The 16,744-nt window shown below is 33.6% G+C and overlaps 1 protein-coding gene across 7 annotated transcripts in view; it reads left to right on the forward strand.

The window, feature by feature from the left end:
- Nucleotides 1–16,744, forward strand: part of Rev1 (REV1 DNA directed polymerase) — a 78,598-nt gene that overhangs the window by 26,896 nt on the left and 34,958 nt on the right. For 6 of the 7 annotated variants that reach the window (XM_071601838.1, XM_071601837.1, XM_027950633.2 and 3 more), the window contains 2 exons: nucleotides 9,948–10,116; nucleotides 16,073–16,225. In XM_071601838.1, the coding sequence (XP_071457939.1) occupies nucleotides 9,948–10,116; nucleotides 16,073–16,225 (322 nt within the window). The remainder of the gene's footprint in view (nucleotides 1–9,947; nucleotides 10,117–16,072; nucleotides 16,226–16,744) is intronic. The other variant, XM_071601842.1, reaches the window with a different exon arrangement.

Here is a 16,744-nt window from a genome sequence, read left to right on the forward strand (position 1 = left end):
GCATCCTGGTTAATCACTGTCGCAGATGTAAGAATGGCCAAGCTGGAGTTCTGGATATCAGCTGTTATGGATTTGAGTCAAATCATCTTCTTTTCGATCTGTAGAAATTGTTTTAGTTAATCTCTCTGGAATCCAAATCGGCTGCTGTTCTCCCTGTGGAAAAACACAAACAGAGCCCCGACTCCAGACAATCACTGGGTCAGGACCTTTCCATTGTCCTGTTAGAATATCTTTCCAAAGTACTTTAGGCTTATGTACATTTTTTGGATACATATGTCTTTCCGCAGCACTAAGTCCTTATGAATCCAGATTTTAAAAGTTTAGAGTAAAAAGGGTTATTTTAAGTTTATCTTTGGGGGATATATACCCCTTTTCAATTCCCTCTTTTTTGCTTTAATAAGTACATGTCTGTATCTAATAGTTGTCTTAGCCTTTTGCATTTTCTATCTGAAATACCTTTACTTGACATTTTCAAGCATTTTCTATCTTATTTCTATCTTCTAGTTTTTTTTTTTCCTAAGGTTTGTATTTTTACCCTTAGTTGCTTATTTTCCTCCTAGTTTTTTTTTCTTCCTATTTTGTGGGTTTAAAATTCTTGTCTTCCTACATTTTTTTATCTTTCTACATCTTGTTTATCTTTTTTCTTTTTAACTTTCTATACTTCTGTCTTTAAAGTTTTTCACTTCAAATTTTTAATCTTCTTTATCTAAATATCTTTTATCCTGTTATCTTCCCATTTTTTTTAAGTAATGCCTTTACGATTAACTAGGCTTCGAATGATGCAATCTTTCCTCCATCATGAAGGCATCTTAACCATCTTCAATTTAACCTTTTAAAGCCTTTTAATTATCATCTATACTGTACTTTTAAATGTACTTTTTCACCACCTACAACTTCACTCTTTTAAACGAGGCTTAGATTCTGTTTAAATCGCTTTAATGTTAGTTTACATGGCTGCCCTTCAACCAAAGGCCTTTTTTTTTTTTAACTCCATTGAGAAGCTTTGTCTCAATCTGCCATGTACAAATATCTTTTTCTTCTTTCTTCCTTTCTCAAGCTTTTAAAGTAAGTCTAGTTTCCTCAAAATCTTTTTAAATGGCATTTTACAACTTTTTCCTTTACCACACAGAGATTATCTCATCTAGAAACATTTCTTTTTCTTTTAACCTTCCATATTAAAATATATTCCCACATCTTGAATCTTTTTATATCTCTTTTTTAACTGTTAACCCTTTTTATAAATTTACATTCTGAAACAACTCTTATAAAATTTCTGATTTAGACAAATTACTCCACTTTAATAAGATGAAAGACTTTCATGTTTTTTATGATACTATAATTGAAACCCAACTGAAAATTTTTCTACTCTTTGTATATAAATTACACATGATAGAATCTTAACACTTAGTAACCTTGTTTTAGCAAAGACACAGACCAAAGCAATATTAAACATTTTTCCATTTACCAATTTATGAAAACACACATGTTTAAATATATTACCTTATGGGACTTAATAAGTAAAGAGTGGTTGCTGTTTCAACATTTTAGCTTTGTAAATTAATCAGAACTTTGTAGAAACCAAGATCTTAGACAAGTGTAGCAAACAGAACTAGCCCTCTCTTTCTTGTTGAAGAAAAATCTTTCTACAGGATACCATGATGGTCCCATTGATATACTTAATAACTTGTCTTTAAAAAGCCATGGGCTACATTTTTGTATTGTATCAACATATGCCCTAATTGTTCTTGGTCTCACTGGGGTGCCTCCTTCCTCTAACAATTCTCTTGCTCGGAGGCGAACAACTTCAAACCTTGAGTCAACCATTTTCCCCAGTTTGCCTGAGAAAGTTCTAGGAACAGGCAACTTGAAATAAAAACAAAATAAATCAAAACAATAACACATTGTTTTTTGAAATGTTCACCCATTCTTTCTCTCTTCCTCAAGAGCGAGAAATTTCACTTACCTCTAAGCTTCAGAAGTTCCCTGTATGGGACGCCAAATGCTGCAGTCTGGCTGGGCACAAATGCCGCAGTCTGGCTGGGCACACAATCACGAGCCACCACACAGCTTGTAGATTCAAACAGCAACTCTTTATTCCCGAACTCACTCTGGCTGGGCATTTGTGCCCAGCCAGACTGCGACAAGATCTAAAAACATAGCTTAGTGCCAGTCTCTATAAAGATTTTTCTCTGGGTGTGTGCGTGTATGCACACAGGAGTTTTTGTTTTTTGTAAAAACTTTTTTAAGTTTTGTGTTTTACATTTATTTTGAGTTTTGGATTAGTTTTTTTTTCCCCTCCATGAATGTCCACTTGCCTCAAAACCCTTTGTTGAAATGGCTATCCTTCCTCCCTTGAATTACTTTTTTCTTTTAAATACTTTTTTAGTTGTCAACGTACGTTTATTTTATTTATATGTGGTGCTGAGAATCAATTCCAGTGCCTCACACATGCTAGGCAAGCTCTCTACCACTGAGCTACAACCCCAGCCCTTGATTACTTTTGTACCTTTGTTAAAAAGTCATTTGGGTATATCTGAGTGGAACCTTTTTCTGAGTTTCCTACTCTGTTCCACTGTTTCCACTGTTCCACTTTATCAGTACCACACTGTTCTTGTATAGTAAGCTTTATGATGGTGTAGAACAACGTCTCTCAGTTACTACTTCTTTTGTCAAGATTATTTTTGCTATTATAAGGCCTGTGCCTTTCCATATGTATTTTAGAATAAATGATAAAATTCTGTTGTGTACCTTCCTAGGGTTTGATAGTAATTAAATTAAACTGTAGTTCATTTTGGGGAGAATTAGCATCTTTATTATGTTGAATTTTCCAATTAATAAACCTTCCATCACGTTTTATTCTACTTTAATTGACTAAGCAAACATATTTTGGATGCTGCTTGTGTGGAAAGATGTGTGAAAAGAGGTAGTTGATAGAGAACATGGATTTTGTGACTTATAAATAATCTCTGTGAATTAGAATAGAGATGAACAGAGGAAAACGGAAGCAGTTGCTTGTGGGAGCCTTAGTGAATCTCCTTCAATAATGCAACTGAATTTTTAAGCTGGGTCTTGGATAAATGGGTTGAGGCATTCTAGTCCTAGTCCTTAACCTGAATTTTCACTTGCAAATTCTCAGGTTTACTTTGATTTTCTAGATTTGTGTTTTTACTTTGCAAGTTTTGTGTTTCTATTCATTCTTTTGCTCTGATGAAAAGGTTCTTCTCCTCCGATTTCTGTAAATTAGTAATGCAGTGCATCCATGAAGACCCAGATTAAATCAGTTTTTGCCTCTTTCCCTAAGTCAGTTCATAGATGTAAATGTTAATATCATTACTGCTAGAAACATTTATTTTAAACCTGTGTTTTCAGGAGAGAAAGCGGACCGTCTTGAGCAAAAAGCAGCTTCCCCTTGGTCTGGTGTGTTAATATTTATGGAAGTACAGTAGCTAGAGCCTGCTGCAGTTTTCCCCATGCATGCTCATTGCCCTCTTATCGTATTACTTTTTGGGTGCAAACACTTGAGCCAAGGATGTGGTCTGGATTGCTTACCATTTGCTTGTTTTGCATTCTGGTGGTTCATGTGTTTCCTGCATGATGGCCACTTTTTGGTGGGATTCAATGTATCTTTTTATGTATCCCCACATTCTTTTCTTAACCAATCTCAGAACCTTAAATTTGCTTTTCTTTTTCTTTATAAACTAGTATTGAACCTAGGGATGCTTTAACACTGGGTTACATCATCAGCCCTTTTTATTTAAATTTTGAGACAGGACTTTGTCAGGTTGCTTAGGGCTTTGCTAAGTTGCTGAGGCTGGCCTCAAACTTGGGATCCTACCACCTCAGTCTCCTGAGCCACTGCAGGATGGGCCGCTGCACCTGGTTTGTTGTTCCATTTGTTTCTTCAGATCTTCATCATACAGACTGTTCTAAATACCTCTTTAAAGAGACCTTTTCAGACTGCCTTTATCCACAATTGGTGTCCATTGCTCTCCAGTTGCTCTCTAACCCCTAATCCAACTTTATTTTTCTTTATTACGTTTATCTGTAACAGGACTGATATTATTTTTCTGACCTGTTATTTTGTCTGGCCAATGAAATACAAATATCCTGGAGCACAGACTTGAATCTTGTTGATTGCTGTATCCTGTGCCTGGAACTTTACCTAATACACTGTAGATGCTCAATAAATATTAGTTGACTGAGCAAATAAGTAAAATGTTTTTGTATTTGTACATCTGAATGTTAAAATGTTTTCAGTCACAGTCGTCTTAAATATTTACTTTTTAATATGAAATGGGCCACATTCTAGGCCTACTGAAGTATAATAATCTCTAGAAGATAGACTGGGGATCTGTTTATTTTTGTGAAAGCTCAAGTGAGACAACGCTTTATATATAGTGGACAGTAATTGCACCACTGTATTATTGGTGGGATTGGGACAGTTAGAGAAAAGAGATGTTCTGGTTATCTTGTGTAAGCCACAAGATAACCAGAATATGTGGATAAAATCCAGGTTTTAACGACTTTAGCACGTTGGAGTTTGTAAAAAAAAAAAAAAAAAAGGCAGGTGGGTGGGCAAATACTTTGGCACAACTTGCAAAAAGAAATGAGAATATGCATATGTAACAGATGTACAATTCAAGTGACAGGGATTTGTTTGAAAACTTACAACCATACATTAATGTTTTCTGAACACATGAATGTGATTGTCACCAGAAGAAATCTTCAGATTTTGTGTGCTGGAGGTAATGATTTTAGTGTATGGAATCATGTAACAGTTTTATAAGGGACCTTCGTTTTCATCTAGTTTAGTCTCTCATTTTGCAAATGAGGAAATGAGGCTAAGTGAGGTGAGTTGAGCTGCCCAAGATCACATGACTTTTCAGTGTTAACCTGCACCTGGAAACCAATTTCTCATTCTAGGATTGCCACCTGTTAAGGTTGAGCAAGGGCTGGGTGTGGCACAGTGGTGGAACATTTGCCTACCATGCTCTAGACTTTGGTTTTGATTGGATTCCCAGCACTGTACCAAAAAGAAAAAGAAAAAAAAAAAATGTTGTTTGAGTAAGACTTTCACAAGACTGGACCTGAATCTGAATTTTGGCCATTTTCGTAGCTGCATGTGACTTTGGAAAGTTAACTTCATTTCTCCAATCTGATTTGTTTTTCTTTGAAATGAGGATTATATTACTTGGTAGGATTGTCAGGAGTAAACTATAATATAGAATGCAATGTTAAAGCATTCAGATATTTCCAGGCTTTTTTTTGTTGTTGTTGTTTTTGTATTTCTGATCTTTACACTATGCATAGAATATAACAATAAACATTGATTTTGAAAGGGTTCCACTATTCAAGATTAATCGGCCTAAAATTAATGCTATTTATAAAAACTTATATCAGGCACATTGAATGAATAATAATTTGTTATTTAAAACCTTAGTAGAACTTTAAGGAAATAGTTCTTTGGCACATGTTCCTTAAAAACCTCATTCGAACCAACACTTTATTTTTTTCTATTGGTAAAGTCACCTATGAAGCCATGAGCCTCAGAAACACTGTTTTATTTATTTAAGGTCCTCACTAAAAGATTTGTGGGTAATGATTTTGTTGGCTGGAATATTGTCATTTTCATACTCTTATTAATTTAAAAGTAATATGTTCAAGAAGGATGTGTAATGAGGGTTTAGGGATGTTAATTTTATCTGCTAACTATTTGAATTGGTCCAGTCTGTTTACTTTCATTAGGTTGTGTGTACTGCTGTGGGAAATGAAATGGTCATTAGACATCTGAAAAGCTCTTTTAGTTCTGACACTCCCTAGGGTGTGACATTGATTGTAAAGATGGAGGGTTGAATTTCCCTTAGTCTATTTTTGTTTTTTCATTTTCTATTCTTATTCCTTCCCATACATTAAGGACATTCTTAAATGAAGACTTACTGAAGGGTGAGCAATAGAGAAAGATTTGTTAGGAGGAATTGTGAGTTGGAAAAATTTTATGGGTGGAGCAGCCTCACCTGATGCTGCTTCCTTCCTGCTTTGGGATAAGAAATGGTAATGTTAATACTAATAACACTGGTAATAGCTGACATAAGTATTTTTTTCTGTCCAAGGTACTTTTCTCAGTCATTTATAAATTTTAATTCATTTAGTCTCCACAACAGCCCTCTGTTGTTATCCCTGTTCTACATATGAGGAAACTGAGGCTCTGTGAAAATAAGAAACTTTCTTGGGGTCCACATAACTAACTAGTGACAGAGCTAGAATTTGAACGCCCTTCATCTTTGGTGTCTGTCCTCTTAGTAAATGAGTGGTGTGTGTGTGGAAGGAAGTATTGCTGCCACATGCATTCCATGTGTGCCAGAGAGGTGGACTCCAGGAGGGAGCCTGTGATGCATTGAGGTTGTCAATTAATTCAACACATACTTACTGCACATCTGCTTTGTGTAAAGGATATGAAAACAAGACAGGGAAGATTCCTGTCCACAAGGAGCATATGTTACAGGGGTAATTGACAATAAAGTAAACAAATAGAGAAGGTAATTTCAAATTACCAGTGCTATGAAGAAAATTATCTGCTGCAGGCAGTATGTCACACAGTGCATACAGATTTCATGATTTTGGACACTATCTTCCAAATATTTTTTTGTAATTAACTCCACATTTGATGAATTAAAGGAGCATCTTACATATAAAAAATGAATTTATTATGTAAACCTTCATAGCTATTTGTTTATATTGTTTTGAGGTTGTAAGATGGGAGCATGCTTTACTACTGAAGAATTAGAACCAGAAAGAAATACTGTTTTGAGAGAGAGAGAGAGAGAGAAAGAGAGAATGTGTATGTGTGTTTTGAGAGAGAGAAAGAAAGTGGTGTGTGTGTGTGTGTGTGTGTGTGTGTTGCTAGGGATTAAACCCAGGGCCATGTGCATGCTGGGTAGATGCCCTTCTGCTGAGTTATAGCCCCTATTTTGAAAAATTTTTTATATCTCAAAATAAGAGCAGCCACCAACTACTAGGTATGCTGGAAGATACCATGCCAGGATATGTCTTGATAGAGTAATCCCTAGCCACTGTCCTTAGTACACTGTCAGCAGTTGTTGTTTTTTTTTTTTTTTTTTGAAAGTTAGGGCTACCACATGGTAGTCTATATATCATCTACCCCCACCTCTATTTTAATAAGGGTCCAGGTCAGGACCCTCAAATTATATAACTTGAAAGGAGTTCTGATGTCATCATATTGTACAGCAGCTTTCATATTGAGGGCTTCCTATGTGCCAGACTTAGATCATTGTTACTCTTTTATTTCTTATTTGTAAGAAAGAAAAAAGCCGAAACAGCTAAAGGGTGTGAAAGCCAAACTCAGGATTAAAGTTGGGTCAGTCTGATGACATAGTTTATGAGATTTCACCTTTTAATTAGATTGGTTTTTATGGTTCACTTCATGCTGAAGAATTTGCAAGAGCTTTCAAACTTGAGCTTCAGATAGGCTGTGTGTCTTCATGCAGTGCAAGAACAATGAACTCTCCAGGTTTTCCAGTTCCAAATTTAATTAGCTTTCAAAGATTGTATTTCAAGTGGTAGAGGGAAGAGTGCTTTAAGAGTATGTGTTTGCAAAGTTAGTGGGTTCTGACTTATCTTTTGACTAACTGAATAGAGGATAGCTAACTATTTTCTACTTAAATAACTTAAATCCTGTTAAGCCCCAAGTTTTCATTTCTGTGAATATTTCAACAGAGTTGACACAGGTGCATTACAATAATGTTGGAAGTAATAGTTTAGAGCTTATTTATCGTCATATTAATATCTAATTATAATTATGAAGTTATAAAATTATATATATATATTGTATTTAAGTTTTCATAGGAGGTCCACATAGGATGTGGAACCACATGGGTTAATAGGATTGGAATTAGTTTAGGAAAGTCAGAGATTAACTTGCAAAAATGATTTTTTAGATTTGTGTGCTTCTTACTGGATTTGGGGTTCTTATTGTACTGTACTCTAGCCTTTAATTTAGTATTTTTTATTTGTCATTTTATAAGGTCACTTAAGTTCTTGAATCTTTGCTTTAATTCAGAGAAAGTAAGTGGTAGATTCCTGTCTGTCTAGTTGTTTCATACCACCATTTTATATAGATTTATAAACTAAATGATAACTATTATTTAGTTTTGGGGATCTTTAAAAATCTTCCATTGTGAATTTTGAATTCATTTTATTCAGAAGTATATTTTTAATTCTCCACATGTGTTGAGCACTGGAGAAGTGGTTTAAATATAAAATTTAAAGTAAGGAGTGTTTTAAATATAAAATTTCGACTATATTCTGGAGATTTAATTTAAAAAAGAATGTAAATCTCAATTTTATATATCGATTATATCCAAAATAGTATTTTGGCTCTAATGGATTAAATAAAATATTACTAATATTAATTTCACCTTTTTTTAAATCCACTGAACTACATCCCTGGTGCCTTTTAATTTTTCATTTTGAGACAGGGTCATGCTAATTTCCCAAGCTGGCTTCAGACTTGTAATACTCCTGCCTCAGCCTCCTGAGTTGTTGGAATTATAGGCATGCACTATCATGGCTGGCTTTTTAAAAATGTTTTTCATGAGGCTCAAGAAATTTTTAAATTATATATTGTGCATTGTGGATTTCATTTCTGTTGGACATTGCCAGTACATGTAATAAGCATGAAATGAATACTATGCTTCAAGAATTTATCAATAATTAGACAAAACTGGCATGCATATATATATATATGCTATTAGTTCCCCATACCCCCTCTGTCTTTGTACAGAAGACTGAAACCTAATTAGAGAGGTGTCGTTATAAAAACATTTAAACACTTGGACATACATTGTTTGGGCTTAAGGAAAACTGTTGTTGAATAACAGGGCAGATACATAAGGCTCCTTTGGAAACTTCCCTCGGGTACAGTTGTTAGGGAAGGTGTGATTTAGAGCATTCATTAAGATGATAGGTGAAAGAATCAGAAAAGTGAAAATGGTTTAACATGATACTAGCATTGTAGGTTACAACATCACTTTAGTTAATCACATTTCTTTTTTATGGGAAAGCATACATCATATTGATTTTGATATTTCTTAAAAGTTTTGGATGTTTAAGATGTTTGCTATAGTTTTACTCAGAATAAAATAATTTCAAACAGTTTTTAAAATGGTGTTTCTTAGTTTTTGTTTGTATTGATGAATTTTATTTTTTGGCCTTGATGAGGTTTTTATATTACGGAATTGAATGAGATTAACTTATTTAATTGACTTTAAAATTTTTTTATATTTTAATTTATTTTAATTAGATATATATGACAGCAGAATGCATTTTGATTCATTGTACACAATTGCAGCACAACTTTACATTTCTGTGGTTGTACAGCTTGTAGCGTATGTGCGGTCATACATGTTTAATTGACTTTTTAAGTGTTTTCTTAAATACAAACTAAAATTGTTAAGCCTCATAAGAGCCAAGTCTTTATTATAAGCCCTGCAGTAAGTCTACTTATGGTAAGTATGAGTAATTTATCTGATTACTCTTTTATTATTCTGAAGGAGTTAAAAGATTATCGCTAATTTTTAAAAAAACGAGATACTAGTATTAAGGACATGTTAAATATGATAAAATATTTTAAAAATTGTTATTTGTAATTTCTGTGTGACTTGAAATCCTTGTTTGCTCTTTTAGGCATCTCTTAGAGTAGATGTTTTTATATTGGTTGACTGTTTCTGGTATCCATAGGAAGAGGATGTGCTAAGGTCAAATAGCTTTATCACTTTGTGATTTTCCTCCTACCTTTGTTTAATGGCAACAAAGCCAAGGAGAAAGTGAACCAGTGATCTTTAAGTTGGTGTATTTAAGGTATTACTCACCTTAGTGTTCTTCTTTCTCGTACATGAAACTCTTAATGTATTTTAATATTGACTTTACAGATCCTTCTGCTGAGGAATTGAGAAAGCTAATGATGTTACATGGAGGTCAATACCATGTATATTATTCCCGATCCAAAACAACACATATTATTGCCACAAATCTTCCTAATGCCAAAATTAAAGAATTAAAGGGAGAAAAAGTAATTCGACCAGAATGGATTGTGGAAAGGTAAGTTTAACTTTTGATGAAATTCAAATTAATAAGTTTTTGGAAATATGGAATACTTTTTATTTTATCATACATATTTGATTTAATTGCCTCATAATTGACAGAGTGGAAAATAATGTCTTAATACTACTGTAGTCTTAAACTCACATTAGTTCCAGTAGCCTAAGATTTGGCATCCTATTAAAAGTAGTGTGTTAGCCATCACGGTGACAAAATACCTGAGATAATCAACTTAATGAGAGGGAAAATATTTGAAAAATATTTTGTTCAAATATTTATGCATCTATTATGGGCTAGACTGTTTTGTGTATATGGGAAATATCAGTGAACGAAACAAAAATCTCTCCACTATCTCATGGAGCTTACCTTAGTCAATAAACTTAATATATGAGCAAAGTTCATCGTTTTTTATTACATATTATGTACTTTTTTTTAAGAGAGAGAGAATTTTTTAATATTTATTTTTCAGTTTTTGGCGAACACAACATCTTTATTTTATTTTTGTATGGTGCTGAGGATCGAACCCAGCGCCCCGCGCATGCCAGGCGAACATGTTACCGCTTGAGCCACATCCCCAGCCCCTGTTTTTTTTAACCTTTACTCTTTTATGTCAGGATAATGTGACCTGGAATGCTGGAAGTAGGGGCAGTGGAAGGAGAGCAGTTTGCAGTATTATTGTTAGCTTTTACTATGGATTATGTGTGAGAGAGAAATCATTTGTGTCAGTTATTTAACATAATTCTTAGAACATTGTAGAGGCATAATACACAAGAAGCTATTGTTATGTTTATTCTGTAAACTAAAATAAATTCTAAAAGTTAAAAAGTGCTTTTACTGCTTTCAGAAAACTAAATGTATTTTACAGACTAAGGGAATTTTAATCCTTGGGGGATTAAAATCAAAGGCCTTTCTTAAGAGCATCCCACTGATCTTGTTTTGTACTGTGTTCTCATGACCCAGCTACTGTCTGTCCATTACATAGGATTAACATGGCTTTTAGTTTTTTGTCTCCTTATGAAGTTCTCAGTGTAAGAAGTTAGCATCACTCCAGAGTTGAGCTGTGTTGTCAGAGACTATCCTGTCATTGTGTTAGAGCCAGAATTTTGTTCTTGAGGTGTTAGTTTGATTTGGACAGAATGGGGGAAACCAGTGGGTGGTAGGGAAGTCAGGGAGAAAGGGTTCTTTCTGGGTGGGGACCAGATTTGCTTTGAAAACAGTGTTTTTTTTCATTATAGCTATTTTCTTTACACGTATTCTTACTGAATGTGGCTAGGGAGATAATGCAGCTGAGATTAAAAGTTTAAAAATAGGATTTTATTTTAGTCTGGAGTTCTGCTTAGTTATCTGTTTTTAAATAACTGAAAGTGATTTTGAACATTATGATTATATGGTGTGTTGACCTCATTTTGTGTATGAGAAGGTAGGGCCAATAAGTTTGATTTGCCCAAGAACAGAGCAGAATTGAGAGTCCAGGTCCATATTTTCTGACTCCTATTTGGGTTACCTCTTTACCATTAATTTTGTTACAGATGAGTAGGCCCATGTAGAAATGGATCCTTTTGGGCACGTATCTTAATATATAAAATAAATTCCAAATGTCTTTACGTCATTATAGCATAGGATCATTTTGGTTAAATCATAGTACTGTTTTCTTTTACTTTTTAAAATATTCTTAATTCTAGATGGACACAATACCTTTATTTTATTTATACGTGGTGCTGAAGAGTGAACCCAGTGCCTCACATGTTCGAGGCAAGTGCTCCACCACTGAGCTCCAACCCCAGCCCAGTACTGTTTGCTTTAACACTCTAATTCCTGTCTTGTTGATCTTGTCTCAGCAGGGTTTTAATGAGATTTTGTTATACTTTTAAATTTTAAATACATATGTTATTTAATGGATGATAAATACTATTTTTTTTATAATTAGTTTTTCTGTTTTCATCTGAGTGGTTATAAAAGGAACTACACCTTAAATATGTAAGGCATTGCTTTCATTAGAATTCCCTTATGCCAGTGTATGTGCCATTAAACTTGAGTTAATACAGGTGTGATCGTAGGGCCCTAATATCCAAGAGGCAGGGGAGTCCTTTAATGAGAAGTCTGTGTATACTAGTTTAAGTATGAGATTATTTTACTAAAATTTATGCTTTGCAAGTCTTACACTCTTTTATGTAGTATAAATTATTTTCAAAATTTTGTCATAATCCTTTTTTTGAGACAACTTTACATTGAAATTTGAAATGTAGTAGAGAAGCTGCTAGCTTGCCAAACCTGAGGTGTTCATGGGAGCGCAGTTTAACACCATAGTCTTAAGTTACTACAGGTCGGTTTTGTTTTTGTTAATATTGATTTTTGTTTTGGAGTGTGGGAACCTGTCTCCTATGGTTAGATTCCCAAGTAGATTGTCTCTGAGTTGAGAGATGCTGGTGATTTATTGTTGCAACTAATGCCAGTTCACTTGAGGTCTGCTAATAGTACTGGTTCCCTATCAGAGTGTTTTCTTTACAAACTCCCAAACTGACGTTAGCATATTTGTCGTACGCTTAACAATACTCTGAAGATCTCATACTTGAAATGGGCTAAAACTCTGATTTCTAATTAGAGTGATTATTTAACTCATTTAAATGAAAGTTGATCATATCTTCAGAGAATATTTGCAGGATTCTAGTTTCTCCTATAAATTTCGCTTTTTAAAAAAAATTAATCATGATATCATTTTACATTTTCTCACGAACTAGAAAATTCTAAATTTATTTTTACTAATGTAAACAGTGCAATCATTTCGGGACATCTCTTAATGATTTGTGAGTAATATCTTCATAAAAATATATTCTCGGTTTTAGCTTAACTCCTAGTGTCTGTAGTGAAAACACACGTTTTCATCCTTACTTTTCTAAATACATGGTGTCTTGGTGAGTGGCTGAAACGTTCAGGAACTTGAGGGTGGGCCAAAAGGAGTTTCAGTTTTGAGTGCATAAAAATGATTTTTTTTTTTTTTTGCCTAATGGAGAAAAAATAGGCAAAGAACATCTTTTTTCTTGGCACATAATTAGATCCTTTCTTACCTTAAATTCACTTTTGAAGAAGAAGGTGGATACCTGAATGGTTGTGCAGGTGGATATATAGGTGTTAGATGCTGATTTTCTAATAGAGAAGGACTGGGGGGCATTGACTGGAACTATAAAACTTTTGATTTTCAGAATTATTCCTGAAACTCTAAAAAGAAAACACAGTTATTTCAGACTATAATAGAACCCAACACAGTGAATTTCTTTCTTTTTTTTCCTTCTTCTTTTTGGTGCCTTTTTTGTTGTTCTGTGGTGCGATGGATTGGATGAAGGGCTTTGGGCATACTCTTTCACTGAGTTATATTCTGGCCCCTTGTATCTTAAGTTTTGAAAAATTTTCTAGACTCTCTTTATAACTACCAGTTTAAAGTTGTTCATTGGCAGTTGATAGAAATAGAATATGACTCAGAAAACTGTTAGATACAGAATTTTTTTTCAGAGATAACTTTTCTTTGCTATAGGACAAAGCAAGAATTGATATTCCCCCAAGCAGATGAATATTTCACTTGCAGTAAACATGTGTCTGATCCATTAGATAGAATGTAAAAAAAACACTTTTATATATTTCAGAATATATTTGCAGTGAACAGAAAAAGCTATATACATAAAAAAACAATGTTGTATGTTTTGGTAAAGTGAAAGATTTCTTTATATTTGTGCCTTTGGGTTTTTATCTTTTATTTCTTTTTGGAAGGAAAATGGTAAAAAATGTAAATACATTTTCTTTGTTTTTAGGATAAGCAGGGAAATTAGTAAATGTTAGAAATTAATTCCTGAGAAAATATTTTAAAAGATCTTTTCAAAATATACTTCCAGATAATGTTTCTAGAGTGCGTGCATTGGGCTTTATTTCCTTCTGCTAAAATAGCTCAGAGGATATCTTACTTGAGACTTGTGGTATTTACGTTTGTCTAATTTTATAATAATCTCCATGGGCTTGCATAAGCCTAAGAATTCTTCTGGGCCACATGGCTCTCATTAGGAGCTGGACAAGGTGTTATCCCTTTGAGTGTGGTCAGTGTTGACCATAGGGAGCACCTGTAGAAGTCTGCAGCACTCTACATACTGTTAATAGCCTGAAGAAGTGAGTACACTATTTGGGTATTTTGTCTGGTTTCTGTCTTTCGATTTTACCTCAGATGTGTACTAATCCCTTTGTTATAACTATCCATGATGAAAAGTATTAAGTTAAGATGGGATTCTATTTTAAGTTATTGAGTACCTCCACTTTTTGGTAGAAGAGAAAGGAGGTGAATTGAGATAGACAATACTGTAAGAAGACAAGAGACTTGTAGTTTGGCAATTGAAACCAACTTTTAAGGGAGAAGAGTTGATTCAGTAAAGAATAAAAGTAAAGTAATAAATGGTCTAATTTTAGAATTTTGTTTCTAGTATTTGAATGTAACATATAATTTTGATTTGCCCTAATAAATCCATTTGAGTAAAATTGAAATGTCTTGTGACTTGTATATTCTTTACTACCATAGTTTACTAGTTTACGTATTTGGATATATTTTAAGGTACTGAGGGTAGAATTATTAAATAATTGATGTAATTGTGTATGTAATTGACATAGTTAGATGACCTAGGCTGTACCATTTTATGGCTCCATCTTTAGGAGGGGGAAAAAAAAAAATATATATATATATATATATATATATATATAAAATCTCATCAGTGTATTTTTTTGGATTCAAAGTTATTGACTCAAGTTTTTAAAAATAATTTTCTATAAGATTATTCTTTCATTTCTTTCAGGGCCTTTTTTTTTTTTTGAGTCACATAGAGTGCCATTTAAGAAAATGAAAGTGTCAAAAATCTTGGATTTATGAGACAAAAAAGTATTTTAGCCTGTTATTAATATGTTCTTTTCCTAAATAATTAAGGGATAACTTCCTTAGTATGTATTTTAGGTTTCAGAATCAAACAGTTTAAAAAAAATATTTCCAAATATTTAAGGACCTGCCTGTTTTAAAATTTGTATGTTTACACATTTGTTGGCAATTTTAAAAGTAAAAGGGGGAAATGACATTTTTAAAGATCCAGTAGCCCAAAATCAATTTAATACAATCTAATCCGGGTAGCTTTCCTTGGTTAGGAAGTATGACAGGAGTGCCAGTACCACCTAGTATCGCCATGCTGGTGGTGTTCCTCTGGGTGGTGATGTTTGCTGTGAAGTCAACATTTGGGACTATATATGTGTGATAATGTCTGCCTTCTTAAAGTTCAAATGTTCATGTTCTTTTGAAACCCAGATACACATTTAAATAGTATAAATTACTAATTAGTTTTAATGTTGAGATTCTTTATTTTGTCCTAAGTTCTTAGTTTTAGTTTTCCATATTTAGTAGACTAGCAGGAATGTAACATAGAATTTAGGAAAGTTTTTTTTTTTTTTTTTTTAATTTTGAGAGAGGGTTTCCATGAGTTGCTGTGGCAGGCCTTGAATTTTCGATCCTCATGATTCAGCTTCCTGAATTTCTGCGATTACAGACATGTGCTACTGTGCTTGACAAGAAAGTCTTAATGATTCTCTGTGGCTTAATAGGGGAATACAGGTAAATATTATAGTCATGAAGTTTAAAAATACCAGCTTAGTGCAACTAGTGCTTGGAGTTTTTCTGATCTGCCTCTGGTTTTATAAGATTATTAGCCACTAATTTAAAAAATTCCAGATCCCTTTGTTTTCATGGGCAGAATTTCTTATCCTTAAGTGCTTAAGTAAGATGGTAGTGTATTGGGGCCATTAAAATGGAGAAGGAATAAATTAGGAAGGCAGGTGGCCTGTTGCTAGTGAAGTACTTCTATGTTTAAGAACACTAATTTTTCGTGAAGATCATTTTCATCGAGTACACAAAGCTAAACTTGGCATTGCTTTCTTGTTTTAGCATCAAGGCTGGACGACTCCTATCCTGCATTCCATATCAGCTGTATACCAAGCAGTCCAGCATGCAGAAAGGCCTCAGCTTTAATCCTGTATGCAAGCCTGAGGATCCTGTGCCAGGTCCAAGCAATATAGCCAGACAGCTCAACAACAGGGTGTAAGTTTATCTAGTTTGAGAAAACAACAAAGCTGGTTTTTAGAAGTGAGGATGGCTCCTTGCCCTGCTGAAGATAGAAACAAATATAAAACCTGGCTGTTCACCACTAATAAATATGGAAATATGTCTATACAGATGTCTGTCCCCCAAATTAACTGTTCTTATGGTGAATGTTTCATAAGTAAATGTAAACAAGTTTTTCTGATTGTACTAGATTCTTGTGTTAAACTAACATCTTTTAATTCCTTAGTTTTTCTTGAATTCACATAAAAATAATTATTTCCCCACAGGGAATATTACTTTCTCAAAAATGGAACTAACTTTACCCACTGTATTTTTGTTATGTGCTGTGCACAGAAAGAATGTTTACATTTCTAATTATTTTTGAAAAATTCAAAATCTATACATATAATCCTTAAATATATAAATATTTTATACCATTGGAAGTTTGGTCAGTGATCTTCAGTTGTAGAATTGGGAGTGAATTTAGATTTTATTATGTGTGACTGATTTTTAGAA

Source organism: Marmota flaviventris, chromosome 14 (genome assembly GCF_047511675.1).
Source record: "Marmota flaviventris isolate mMarFla1 chromosome 14, mMarFla1.hap1, whole genome shotgun sequence".
Taxonomy (NCBI): Eukaryota; Metazoa; Chordata; class Mammalia; order Rodentia; family Sciuridae; genus Marmota; species Marmota flaviventris.